The sequence below is a fragment of the Oncorhynchus kisutch genome, unplaced genomic scaffold, assembly GCF_002021735.2.
Source record: "Oncorhynchus kisutch isolate 150728-3 unplaced genomic scaffold, Okis_V2 Okis02a-Okis13b_hom, whole genome shotgun sequence".
NCBI classification, from domain to species: Eukaryota; Metazoa; Chordata; class Actinopteri; order Salmoniformes; family Salmonidae; genus Oncorhynchus; species Oncorhynchus kisutch.
In genome coordinates, this window is record NW_022261979.1 from 2,119,891 (window position 1) to 2,131,271 (window position 11,381).

Here is an 11,381-nt window from a genome sequence, read left to right on the forward strand (position 1 = left end):
CAGGGCAGTCACCCCATGTCAACTCCAACACATGGGAGAGATCACTATAAAACACTGTTGGATGAGAGAAGCGTTCATGTCTGGAAAATTGCTGCCGCAGCAAGAAGGTAACAGTGACATGTTCTGTCAACATATTTTTCTTCCGTTGTTGAATCACTGACATATTATATTTTATACAAAGTTACCAAATGTTGTTTGTATGGGCCAAGTTGACAGTTGAATGATTGGATGAAGTTGAAATGTAGAAAATGTTCTGTGTAGAATGGTCATGTAGTCCAAGCAGTTGTGTAACACTGTAAGACATTCTGCCTTCAAACAGTGTATTGTCTTTCCTTACAATTGTGAATTAGCATGTATACACAGCCTTTTATTGAATTACCTCGAATTAGTACAACAAACAATGCTTTATGAGAAACCTTTATTTCATCAGATTGATCAGATCAGATTGGAGCCAAACATCTTATTTCCATTCATCTACAATTCAAATTGACTACCGGCAATAAGACCAGGGGGCACAGCTGCTGTCAGAATACCATTTATACCATTTCAAGATCAAGTGAAAAATTGGTGGTAAATATCCACAGATGTACTGACGTCTCTGTCATGAATATAAGTGTGAGAGGGACTCTGCGGTCTGGTAGAGTCGGTGGAGCTTGAGGGAGACGACACACGAGTGAGAGGCAGGGAGATTTACAGGCCCTGCAGGGTAGAGCTGAGCCAACTCTACCTGGAGGAAGCCTCTGGCACTGACAGGCTCCTGGCTGGAGCTCCTGGCTGGGGCTCCTGGCTGGGGCTCCTGGAGGCTAACCAATCACTAGAACACAGAGCAGCCAACATGGAGAACACTCAGTATGATTTAAACATTTTGCCTGTGAGGGGTAAGATAAGTTTGAAAACAGTGGTGTGTTGTTGAATGTGTAATATGGATGTAGGTTGACCTCCGGTAGGTAACACCTCTGCTCTGTTTCTACTTAGGTCTTAGAAGCAGTGGTCTTATTTGAAACAGAAATTGTTATACAAAGTATTCACTGGGGTAATGTTTCGAATTCACCACATCAATGTAAATATTTTTGCAAAACAGGAAATATTTTCAGACCTGCTAGAGAACATTTGTGGGTTTCGCAATACGAGAAAGTGATATTTTCCTCACCAAAGTGTTTCCAGCACATATTTAGGTGGATATAAATAATCTGCTGTTTCTCTGTATCTTCCCTTACCAGAACACATAACCCTACTTACCATCTGAACAGAAGTGCTCAGGGACCTCAGGGGTTTTACTGGGATTGTTTTATTGTTCACCATGTGTTTCCTCTAAACCTACCGACTGGGTTCGTCTCAGTGCTGATGTCATCTCTGGTTTCTGTTAGGATAAAAAGCAATCATTCAGATATTTTTCAATAATATAGGTTCAGTAGTTAAAGAATTCTGCTGTGGATCTTCATTTTTGTAAAGCCGTAGTTTGGAATCATGGTAGAATAGAAGCCAGATGAACCTCTACTCTTGGCTTCATCAGTACCATTGGGTCTACCATTGACATGCTCCATACTGTCCAAGTCCTGCTGTTCTCTGGCTGTGTCCAACACTCCATTCACTACACCCCTACAACTATCCCTACATAGGGCCTGCTCCGTGGCTGTGCCTGTGACCTCTTGGCTTTGGATATCTCTATCTCTACTGTTTAGACTTATATTCTCATCATTTTCACCTCCATTGACTGTAGTCCCCTGCTCTCCGGGCACACAGACAGTACCCTGACAGCCCACCATCACATCCTCTTCACTGTTGAGATCAATGAGCACTCTGCTGGTTCTCTCTCTCCCCACTGTGGGGTCCCTCTGAGTCTCTCTATCCAGCTCCTCGCTCCCATTGGTTGGATCCTGCCTGGTGGTTGTCTGCATGCTGTCGACATGGTCTGGGTTTATGGTTCTCCTTCCTGGAGGTTGTTTGTATTTTCTCACATCACTTGGAGGAGAACTGTCAGTCTCGTCGCTGCTACTGTCGTCTGTCACTGTATTGGGGAAGAAGAGTCGGTTAGAACTGTCAACTGATTCCATTTTGAATTTACTCTTTGTACAAAAATCTATGGATATGAATAAGTGCTATTGGTTTAATATGTTTTTATTCTAAGTATGTTAATTCTATGTTTGATTAAATACACTGTTGGCCAAGGACTTCATCTAGTAGATAATGACATATCTTGAATCTCAGTAGAGGGTTTGGCGCCTGCTACAACCACATGATCTCTGTTGCTGTCCTACAACAAGACAAGCCCAGGTGATGTCATGTTCAGTCTCTTACATAGTGTTAGTTACATGTCTATGGGATGTAATTATAAGAGGCTGGAATTCTGACCAGCAGAATTAGAATCCTGTGGTACCTTCTGCATTTCTGTTTGTGGTAAAAACAGTGACGCTACATCAATTATCTAGCTACCATTTCTTTACATTGATGTAAAACATGACATACCAGTTTGTGTAATCTTTGTATTAGATCCCAGAGAGTCATCATAATCCTCTGAAGAAAGAAAGAAAGAAAGAAAGAAAGAAAGAAAGAAAGAAAGAAAGAAAGAAAGAAAGAAAGAAAGAAAGAAAGAAAGAAAGAAAGAAAGAAAGAAAGAAAGAAAGAAAGAAAGAAAGAAAGAAAGAGAATCAGAATTGGTGTGGCCGTAACAGTCTATGAAATCAATATTACCAGATTCATTTTCCCCTACGGATATTTCAGTGACAGATTATTTTGATATTTAATATACCTCTGCTTTCTGCGGAGTTACTTTCAGATCGTTCTGCATCTGTGGGACATTGAATAAAACAACTCTGAAAATGATATTGAAACTTCCTATATAGCATTATTTTCAAACCATATTCCACACACCTGTAAGATCATCGGAGTTGCATTTCTCTTTGGATCTGGCATCTGAGTCTACAACATCTGATACATGATCAGATAATGATCAATAACACAAAAAACACATGATCAACCACATATCAATAACACTAACTACTGACTATTGATAACTTCCCAGCTCAACCTTCCTCACACTAACCTGTTAAACAAGCAGAGTTTTCAGTCTGTGTAACATTTGAGATTTCTGGAAGACAAATGATTGCGGAGTAATGATTCACGTAATGTAACATTGATTTCATTATATTTCACAACAAAGTTTGACCGTTTGATTATAAACTAAACGTAATAAAAAAACTACCTGCAGAGTTCTCTGTTGGTCTTAAAGGACTTGGTCTTGCTGTTGAACACGGTAATAAATTAGGTCAACATGGCAATAATAGATGCTAGTTAGAAACATTTCCCTCAAACATCAAAATCTACTTTCACTAACCTGGGGTTGGAGCTGGTTTACCAAAGGTGTTCTCAGGACCTGGGGAAAGTAGAGAAGAAAGACGGCAGATCGAGTTAATGATTTTAAAAGTAACAAAAGGAGGATATATAAATAAATATATAAGTATGAAGAATAGACCTTTGATTTTTCCTGAGGTGCTTTGAGTAGCGGGAGCAACATCAAGGGCACCTGTAACAACATCTGAGAATGAGCTACCTAACCAACAGCTTATTAGAATCTCACCACCTCTGATCATTTTTTGAAAATGTGATTTCTCCATCAAGACTGACAACTGTTCGGGTCTCATCAACACAAGACAATAAACAGGTGCATTAGCATGTAGCCAACCATCTCACCATTCAAAAAGCTTAACACATCCTCACTTCTGTCTGAAAAGGAAACAGGACTATTATTAACTGATTGAATCTCCATAACCTCAGTAATATCATGTCATATTACTGTATCAGACCTTTTCACCACAGCTATAAAAGCAGGTTGTTTTTGGCCAGTGTATGACACGCTGAACTATTCACTGGAAACGCTTACTGGAGCAAATCCATATAGGCTGATATATGATCCTTGTTTAGGTGATATATGATCCTTGTTTAGGGAAAATGAAGCTTACCTTTCATTGGTACCATGAACACAACAGCCACTAGCATCAGAACTGACAGAGAACACAGGGAGCTACGAGAAAAATAAAGAGCATTGGCCTTTTCAGTTGAACAGTTGACTAGGTATCCCCCCCATTCCCTTCCCTTTTATAAAGATAGTTGTACAGTTGGCTAGGTATCCCCCCATTCCCTTCCCTTTTATAAAGAAGATAGTTGTACAGTTGACTAGGTATCCCCCCATTCCCTTCCCTTTTATAAAGAAGATAGTTGTACAGTTGGCTAGGTATCCCCCCATTCCCTTCCCTTTTATAAAGAAGATAGTTGTACAGTTGACTAGGTATCCCCCCATTCCCTTCCCTTTTATAAAGAAGATAGTTGTACAGTTGACTAGGTATCCCCCCATTCCCTTCCCTTTTATAAAGAAGATAGTTGTACAGTTGGCTAGGTATCCCCCCATTCCCTTCCCTTTTATAAAGAAGATAGTTGTACAGTTGACTAGGTATCCCCCCATTCCCTTCCCTTTTATAAAGAAGATAGTTGTACTGTTGACTAGGTATCCCCCCATTCCCTTCCCTTTTATAAAGAAGATAGTTGTACAGTTGACTAGGTATCCCCCCATTCCCTTCCCTTTTATAAAGATAGTTGTACAGTTGACTAGGTATCCCCCCATTCCCTTCCCTTTTATAAAGATAGTTGAACAGTTGACTAGGTATCCCCCCATTCCCTTCCCTTTTATAAAGAAGATAGTTGTACTGTTGACTAGGTATCCCCCCATTCCCTTCCCTTTTATAAAGAAGATAGTTGTACAGTTGACTAGGTATCCCCCCATTCCCTTCCCTTTTATAAAGATAGTTGAACAGTTGACTAGGTATCCCCCCATTCCCTTCCCTTTTATAAAGATAGTTGAACAGTTGACTAGGTATCCCCCCATTCCCTTCCCTTTTATAAAGAAGATAGTTGTACTGTTGACTAGGTATCCCCCCATTCCCTTCCCTTTTATAAAGAAGATAGTTGTACAGTTGACTAGGTATCCCCCCATTCCCTTCCCTTTTATAAAGAAGATAGTTGTACTGTTGACTAGGTATCCCCCCATTCCCTTCCCTTTTATAAAGAAGATAGTTGTACTGTTGACTAGGTATCCCCCCATTCCCTTCCCTTTTATAAAGAAGATAGTTGTACTGTTGACTAGGTATCCCCCCATTCCCTTCCCTTTTATAAAGAAGATAGTTGTACAGTTGACTAGGTATCCCCCCATTCCCTTCCCTTTTATAAAGATAGTTGAACAGTTGACTAGGTATCCCCCCATTCCCTTCCCTTTTATAAAGATAGTTGAACAGTTGACTAGGTATCCCCCCATTCCCTTCCCTTTTATAAAGAAGATAGTTGTACTGTTGACTAGGTATCCCCCCATTCCCTTCCCTTTTATAAAGAAGATAGTTGTACAGTTGACTAGGTATCCCCCCATTCCCTTCCCTTTTATAAAGATAGTTGAACAGTTGACTAGGTATCCCCCCATTCCCTTCCCTTTTATAAAGAAGATAGTTGTACTGTTGACTAGGTATCCCCCCATTCCCTTCCCTTTTATAAAGAAGATAGTTGTACAGTTGACTAGGTATCCCCCCATTCCCTTCCCTTTTATAAAGAAGATAGTTGTACAGTTGACTAGGTATCCCCCCATTCCCTTCCCTTTTATAAAGAAGATAGTTGTACAGTTGGCTAGGTATCCCCCCATTCCCTTCCCTTTTATAAAGAAGATAGTTGTACAGTTGACTAGGTATCCCCCCATTCCCTTCCCTTTTATAAAGAAGATAGTTGTACAGTTGACTAGGTATCCCCCCATTCCCTTCCCTTTTATAAAGAAGATAGTTGTACTGTTGACTAGGTATCCCCCCATTCCCTTCCCTTTTATAAAGAAGATAGTTGTACAGTTGACTAGGTATCCCCCCATTCCCTTCCCTTTTATAAAGATAGTTGAACAGTTGACTAGGTATCCCCCCATTCCCTTCCCTTTTATAAAGAAGATAGTTGTACTGTTGACTAGGTATCCCCCCATTCCCTTCCCTTTTATAAAGAAGATAGTTGTACAGTTGACTAGGTATCCCCCCATTCCCTTCCCTTTTATAAAGAAGATAGTTGTACAGTTGACTAGGTATCCCCCCATTCCCTTCCCTTTTATAAAGAAGATAGTTGTACAGTTGACTAGGTATCCCCCCATTCCCTTCCCTTTTATAAAGAAAATAGTTGTACAGTTGGCTAGGTATCCCCCCATTCCCTTCCCTTTTATAAAGAAGATAGTTGTACAGTTGACTAGGTTTCCCCCCATTCCCTTCCCTTTTATAAAGAAGATAGTTGTACAGTTGACTAGGTATCCCCCCATTCCCTTCCCTTTTATAAAGATAGTTGAACAGTTGACTAGGTATCCCCCCATTCCCTTCCCTTTTATAAAGAAGATAGTTGTTCAGTGTTAAATCTAATGCTTTGTAAGACTAAGTCAAGACAACGCACAACATTTCAATTAAATGTTACATGACCTAAATGTTACATTGTTATAAAGAATATATCAATCAAAGTGACTTACAGCTCCATGGTGGGTGGAAGTCATCACACGAGTCCTCTATCTCTTTGTTAAAAGACCCATCAGAGGTTTTATACCTGTCCTTATAGCTGATTGGCTGGAACCACAGAGACAATAGACACAGACCCACTTCTATGAGATAGAATGGGGGCTGTGTCAGGTGTCTCTGCAGGAAACAGTGCATGACCGTGGGAATGTTTTAAGATTGAGGAATCAGATGAGCATTTAAACAAAAAGGTTTACAGTTGACAAATGACTCATTATAATATCAGTCGACAAACAACCCACCGACTTAGAAGACAAATACTCCCAAGATGTGACTGTTCATTCAAGAGGTGTACAAAACAAAGACCTTCTCTTTCTAGACTATGTTGATTATAGGTGACTGGTTCCTGTGGTCAGTGATGCAAACAAAACATGCCTCTGGCATTTCCTTCTCATTGTTACAGCAATTTAGAAGAGGGTAGGCCTACACAATGAGTGGATTAATTGATAACGCACTCTGAAAGTGTAGCATAAGCATATACAGTGAGTGTATGTAACATTAGAAACACCTGGTCTTTCTATGACATAGACTGAGCAGGGGAATCAAGGTGAAAGCTATCTCTTATTGATGTCACCTGTTAAATCCACATCAATCTATTTAGATGAAGGGGAGGAGACAGGTTAAATAATCATTTTTAAGCCTTGAGACAGTTGAGACATGGATTGTGTATGTGTGCCATTCAGAGGGTGGATGGTCAACACAAAATATTTAAGTGCCTTTGAACTGGGTATGCTGGGTTTTTCAGTTTCCCTTGTGTATCAAGAATGGTCCACCACCCAAAGGACATCCAGCCAACTTGACACAACTGTGGGAAGCATTGGAGTCAACATGGGCCAGCATCCCTGTGCAACGCTTTTGACACCTAATAGAGTCCATGCCCTGACAAATTGTGGCTGTTCAGAGGGCAAGATGGGGTGCAACTCAATATTAGGAAGGTGTTCCTAATGTTTTGTCCACTCATTGTACGTGAGTGTACAAAGGCATTCTTCTTTGGTCGTTCAACATTTCTCTGTTTTCAAATTCTTCTTTGGTCATTCAGAACAGCACTGTTTAATTGAACATTGCAAAACCCTCTGATATTGCTGACTACTTTAATGACTTTTTAATTGGCAAGATTAGCAAACATAGGCATGACATGCCAATAACAAACTCTAAACCTTAATTTTCATGCATAACTGAATTTGAATTCTGTAAAGTGAGTGTGGAAGAGGTGAAAATAGTATTGCTGTCTATCAGTAATGACAAACCGTCTGGTACTGACAACTTGGATGGTAGCGGACTATTGCCACTCCTATCTATCTCAGCCTACAGGACAGTGTGTGTCTCAGGGCTGGAGGGAAGTAAAAGTCCTTCCGATACCCAAGAATACCAACTACCAACCCTTAGTAAACTTTTGGGAAAAAATGCGTTTGACCAGGTACAATGCTATTTCACAGTAAACAAATTAACAACAGACTTTCAACTCACTTATAGGGAAGGGCCCTCAACATGTACAGCCTTGACACAAATGACTGATGATTGGCTGAAAGAAACTGATAATAAGAAGATTGTAGGAGCTATTTTGCTAGACTTCAGTGCATCTTTTGACATTATTGATCATAATATGCTGCTGAAAAAACATACACTACCGTTCAAAAGTTTGGGGTCACTTAGAAATGTCCTTGTTTTTGAAAGAAAAGCACATTTTTTGTCCATTAAAATAACATAACATTTATCAGAAATACAGTGTCGACATTGTTAATGTTGTAAATGACTATTGTAGCTGGAAACAGCAGATTTCTTATGGAATATCTACATAGGAATACAGAGGCCCATTATCAGCAAACATCACTCCTGTGTTGATATGGCATGCTGTGTTAGCTAATCCAAGTTTATAATTTTAAAAGGCAAATTTATCATTAGAAAACCCTTTCGCAATTATGTTAGCACTACTGAAAACTTTTGTGCTGATTAAAGAAGCAATAAAACTGGCCTTCGTTAGACTAGTTGAGTATCTGGAGCATCAGCATTTGTGGGTTCGATTACAGGCTCAAAATGGCCAGACACAAAGAACTTTCTTATGAAACTCGTCAGTATATTCTTGTTCTCAGAAATGAAGGCTATTCAATGCAAGACATTGCCAAGAAACTGAAGATCTCGTACAACGCTGTGTACTCCTCCCTTCACAGAACAGTGCAAACTGGCCCTAACCAGAATAGAAAGAGGAGTTGGAGGCCTCTGTGCACAACTGAGCAAGAGGACAAGTACATTAGTGTCTAGTTTGAGAAACAGACGCCTCACAAGTCCCCATCTGGCAGCTTCATTAGTTAGTACCTGCAAAACACCAATCTCAACGTCAACAGTGAAAAGGCGACTCCAGGATGCTGGCCTTCTAGGCAGAGTTGCAAAGAAAAAGCCATATCTCGGACTGGCCAATAAAAAGAAAAGATTAAGATGGGCAAAAGAACACAGACACTGGACAGAAGAACTCTGCCTAGAAGGCCAGCATCCCAGAGTTGCCTCTTCACTGTTGACTTGATACTGGTGTTTTGCAGGTACTATTTAATGAAGCTGCCAGTTGAGGACTTGTGAGGCGTCAACGGCGCCGTTGTTTTGGGTCGCCTACTGCGATCCGATCCATTGTCCTGGGTGGTGGTCGAAACAGAGGATCCACTTCGGTAAAGTTGTATTCCTGGTCGTAATGTTGGTAAGTTGATGTTGCTCTTATACCCAATAGTTCCTCCCGGCTGTATGTAATAAGACTTAAGATTTCCTGGGGTAACAGTGTAAGAAATCATTTGTAAAAAAACTAAATACTGCATAGTTTCCTAAGAACACAAAGCGTTCATCTCTGTCGGCACCAAACACATAGCCGGGGAAACATTTTCTGTTGCTGCAGGATTCATTTCCTGTTGTAGCAAACGGGCTCAAATTAATGTCATACATATGTGATTTTATCACACCTGGACTATGGCCGAGTTATGATCAAATGCTGCAAAGATGGACATACTGAGGGCTAATATCAAGAAAATCAAAGTGAATCTCTCCTGGCACAAAGGGGAGGAGAGATTGTATTCATCACTACTTGATTTTGTGAGAGGTATTGACGTGCTGAAAATACCTAACTGTCTATTCAAACAGCTAACACACCTCAGACAGCAGTGGTCTCTTCACCGTCCCTAAGTCCAGAACAGAGGCTGGGAAACCCACAGTACTACATAGAGCCATGACTACATGGAACTCTATTCCACATTAGGTCATTCAAGCTAGCAATAAAATCAGATTTAAAAACCTCCAGATAAAACAAAACCTCAAGGCACAATGCGAACTGTGAAGAGACACACACCCACACATTGTAATATTGTATTGTTGTAATATTGTACATTTTGTACTGTACATTTGTAAAGGTGGAGCAGATATGCAAATGTGTATAGTGCACAATGTATTGTGTTATGTGTTTTATTTATGATGTAGACTATTGTTTTGTTGTGATGTATTGTTTTGTTCATGTTTGGACCCCAGGAAGAGTAATGGCTGCCTTGGCAGATGCTAATGGAGATTCTAATAAAATACTAATGTTTTGGAGTTGTGCATTAGTTAGATGTACATGGGTCCGGAACGTCATACATACCTGGGGTGCAATTCACTTCGATTAAACAGTAGCTAGGTAGTGTGACAGTTTGTACTGAACAACACATTTCTTCAAAACATTCAACACGTTTCTTCAAAACATTCAACATTTCAACATTCTTGAACAGACGTTGAGGTACGCTTTCTCCGCTTGGTGGGTGTAGTAGGGTGTGGCTTGAAACAATGAGTGACGAAAGGTCAGTGGAGCGTTCCCCAACCCACAACCCAATCCCTCCGTTTTTCAATTGGTCAATCAGAACAGCACCGTTTCCGTTGTGTGTTGTCCCTGTCTGGAACATCATTGGTCTTGTCCCAGTGAGAACATAGATATTTATATTGTGGAAAATAACTAAGGAGGAAGTACGACCATAGTCAATCAACAATATAATAATAACTTTAGTAAGAATATTTATCTTTCATTTACAATCTATATGATTAGATAGGTTCAGAATTTATGTGAAACTGCACAAATATATTGCACATGGAAATCACAAGAGGGAGGTTAACGGAGAGGTGGGATGGACTGAAAGTAGCTGAGTGCTGGGGTTATGTTCGGGATGGACTGAAAGTAGCTGAGTGCTGGGGTTATGTTCGGGATGGACTGAAAGTAGCTGAGTGCTGGGGTTATGTTCGGGATGGACTGAAAGTAGCTGAGTGCTGGGGTTATGTTCGGGATGGACTGAAAGTAGCTGAGTGCTGGGGTTATGTTCGGGATGGACTGAAAGTAGCTGAGTGCTGGGGTTATGTTCGGGATGGACTGAAAGTAGCTGAGTGCTGGGGTTATGTTCGGGATGGACTGAAAGTAGCTGAGTGCTGGGGTTATGTTCGGGATGGACTGAAAGTAGCTGAGTGCTGGGGTTATGTTCGGGATGGACTGAAAGTAGCTGAGTGCTGGGGTTATGTTCGGGATGGACTGAAAGTAGCTGAGTGCTGGGGTTATGTTCGGGATGGACTGAAAGTAGCTGAGTGCTGGGGTTATGTTCGGGATGGACTGAAAGTAGCTGAGTGCTGGGGTTATGTTCGGGATGGACTGAAAGTAGCTGAGTGCTGGGGTTATGTTCGGGATGGACTGAAAGTAGCTGAGTGCTGGGGTTATGTTCGGGATGGACTGAAAGTAGCTGAGTGCTGGGGTTATGTTCGGGATGGTCTGAAAGTAGCTGAGTGCTGGGGTTATGTTCGGGATGGACTGAAAGTAGCTGAGTG

The 11,381-nt window shown here is 40.8% G+C and overlaps 1 protein-coding gene across 2 annotated transcripts; it reads right to left on the reverse strand.

Moving 5' to 3' along the window:
- Positions 1-403: 403 nt before the first annotated feature.
- LOC116359293 (uncharacterized) lies at positions 404-6,622 on the reverse strand. Of its 2 annotated transcripts, XM_031812067.1 has the most exons (13): positions 6,527-6,622; positions 3,960-4,021; positions 3,691-3,723; positions 3,473-3,523; positions 3,335-3,373; positions 3,203-3,241; positions 3,044-3,088; positions 2,872-2,928; positions 2,750-2,788; positions 2,467-2,514; positions 1,706-2,008; positions 1,322-1,360; positions 404-814 (listed from the first exon to the last, which is right to left on the reverse strand). In XM_031812067.1, the coding sequence occupies exons 1-13, from the start codon at positions 6,532-6,534 to the stop codon at positions 804-806; spliced, it is 774 nt and encodes a 257-aa protein (XP_031667927.1). In that variant the 5' UTR covers positions 6,535-6,622; the 3' UTR covers positions 404-803. The 2 variants fall into 2 exon arrangements, with proteins under 2 accessions (XP_031667927.1, XP_031667928.1); XM_031812068.1 differs by lacking the exon at positions 3,691-3,723.
- Between the last annotated feature and the right edge of the window lie 4,759 nt (positions 6,623-11,381).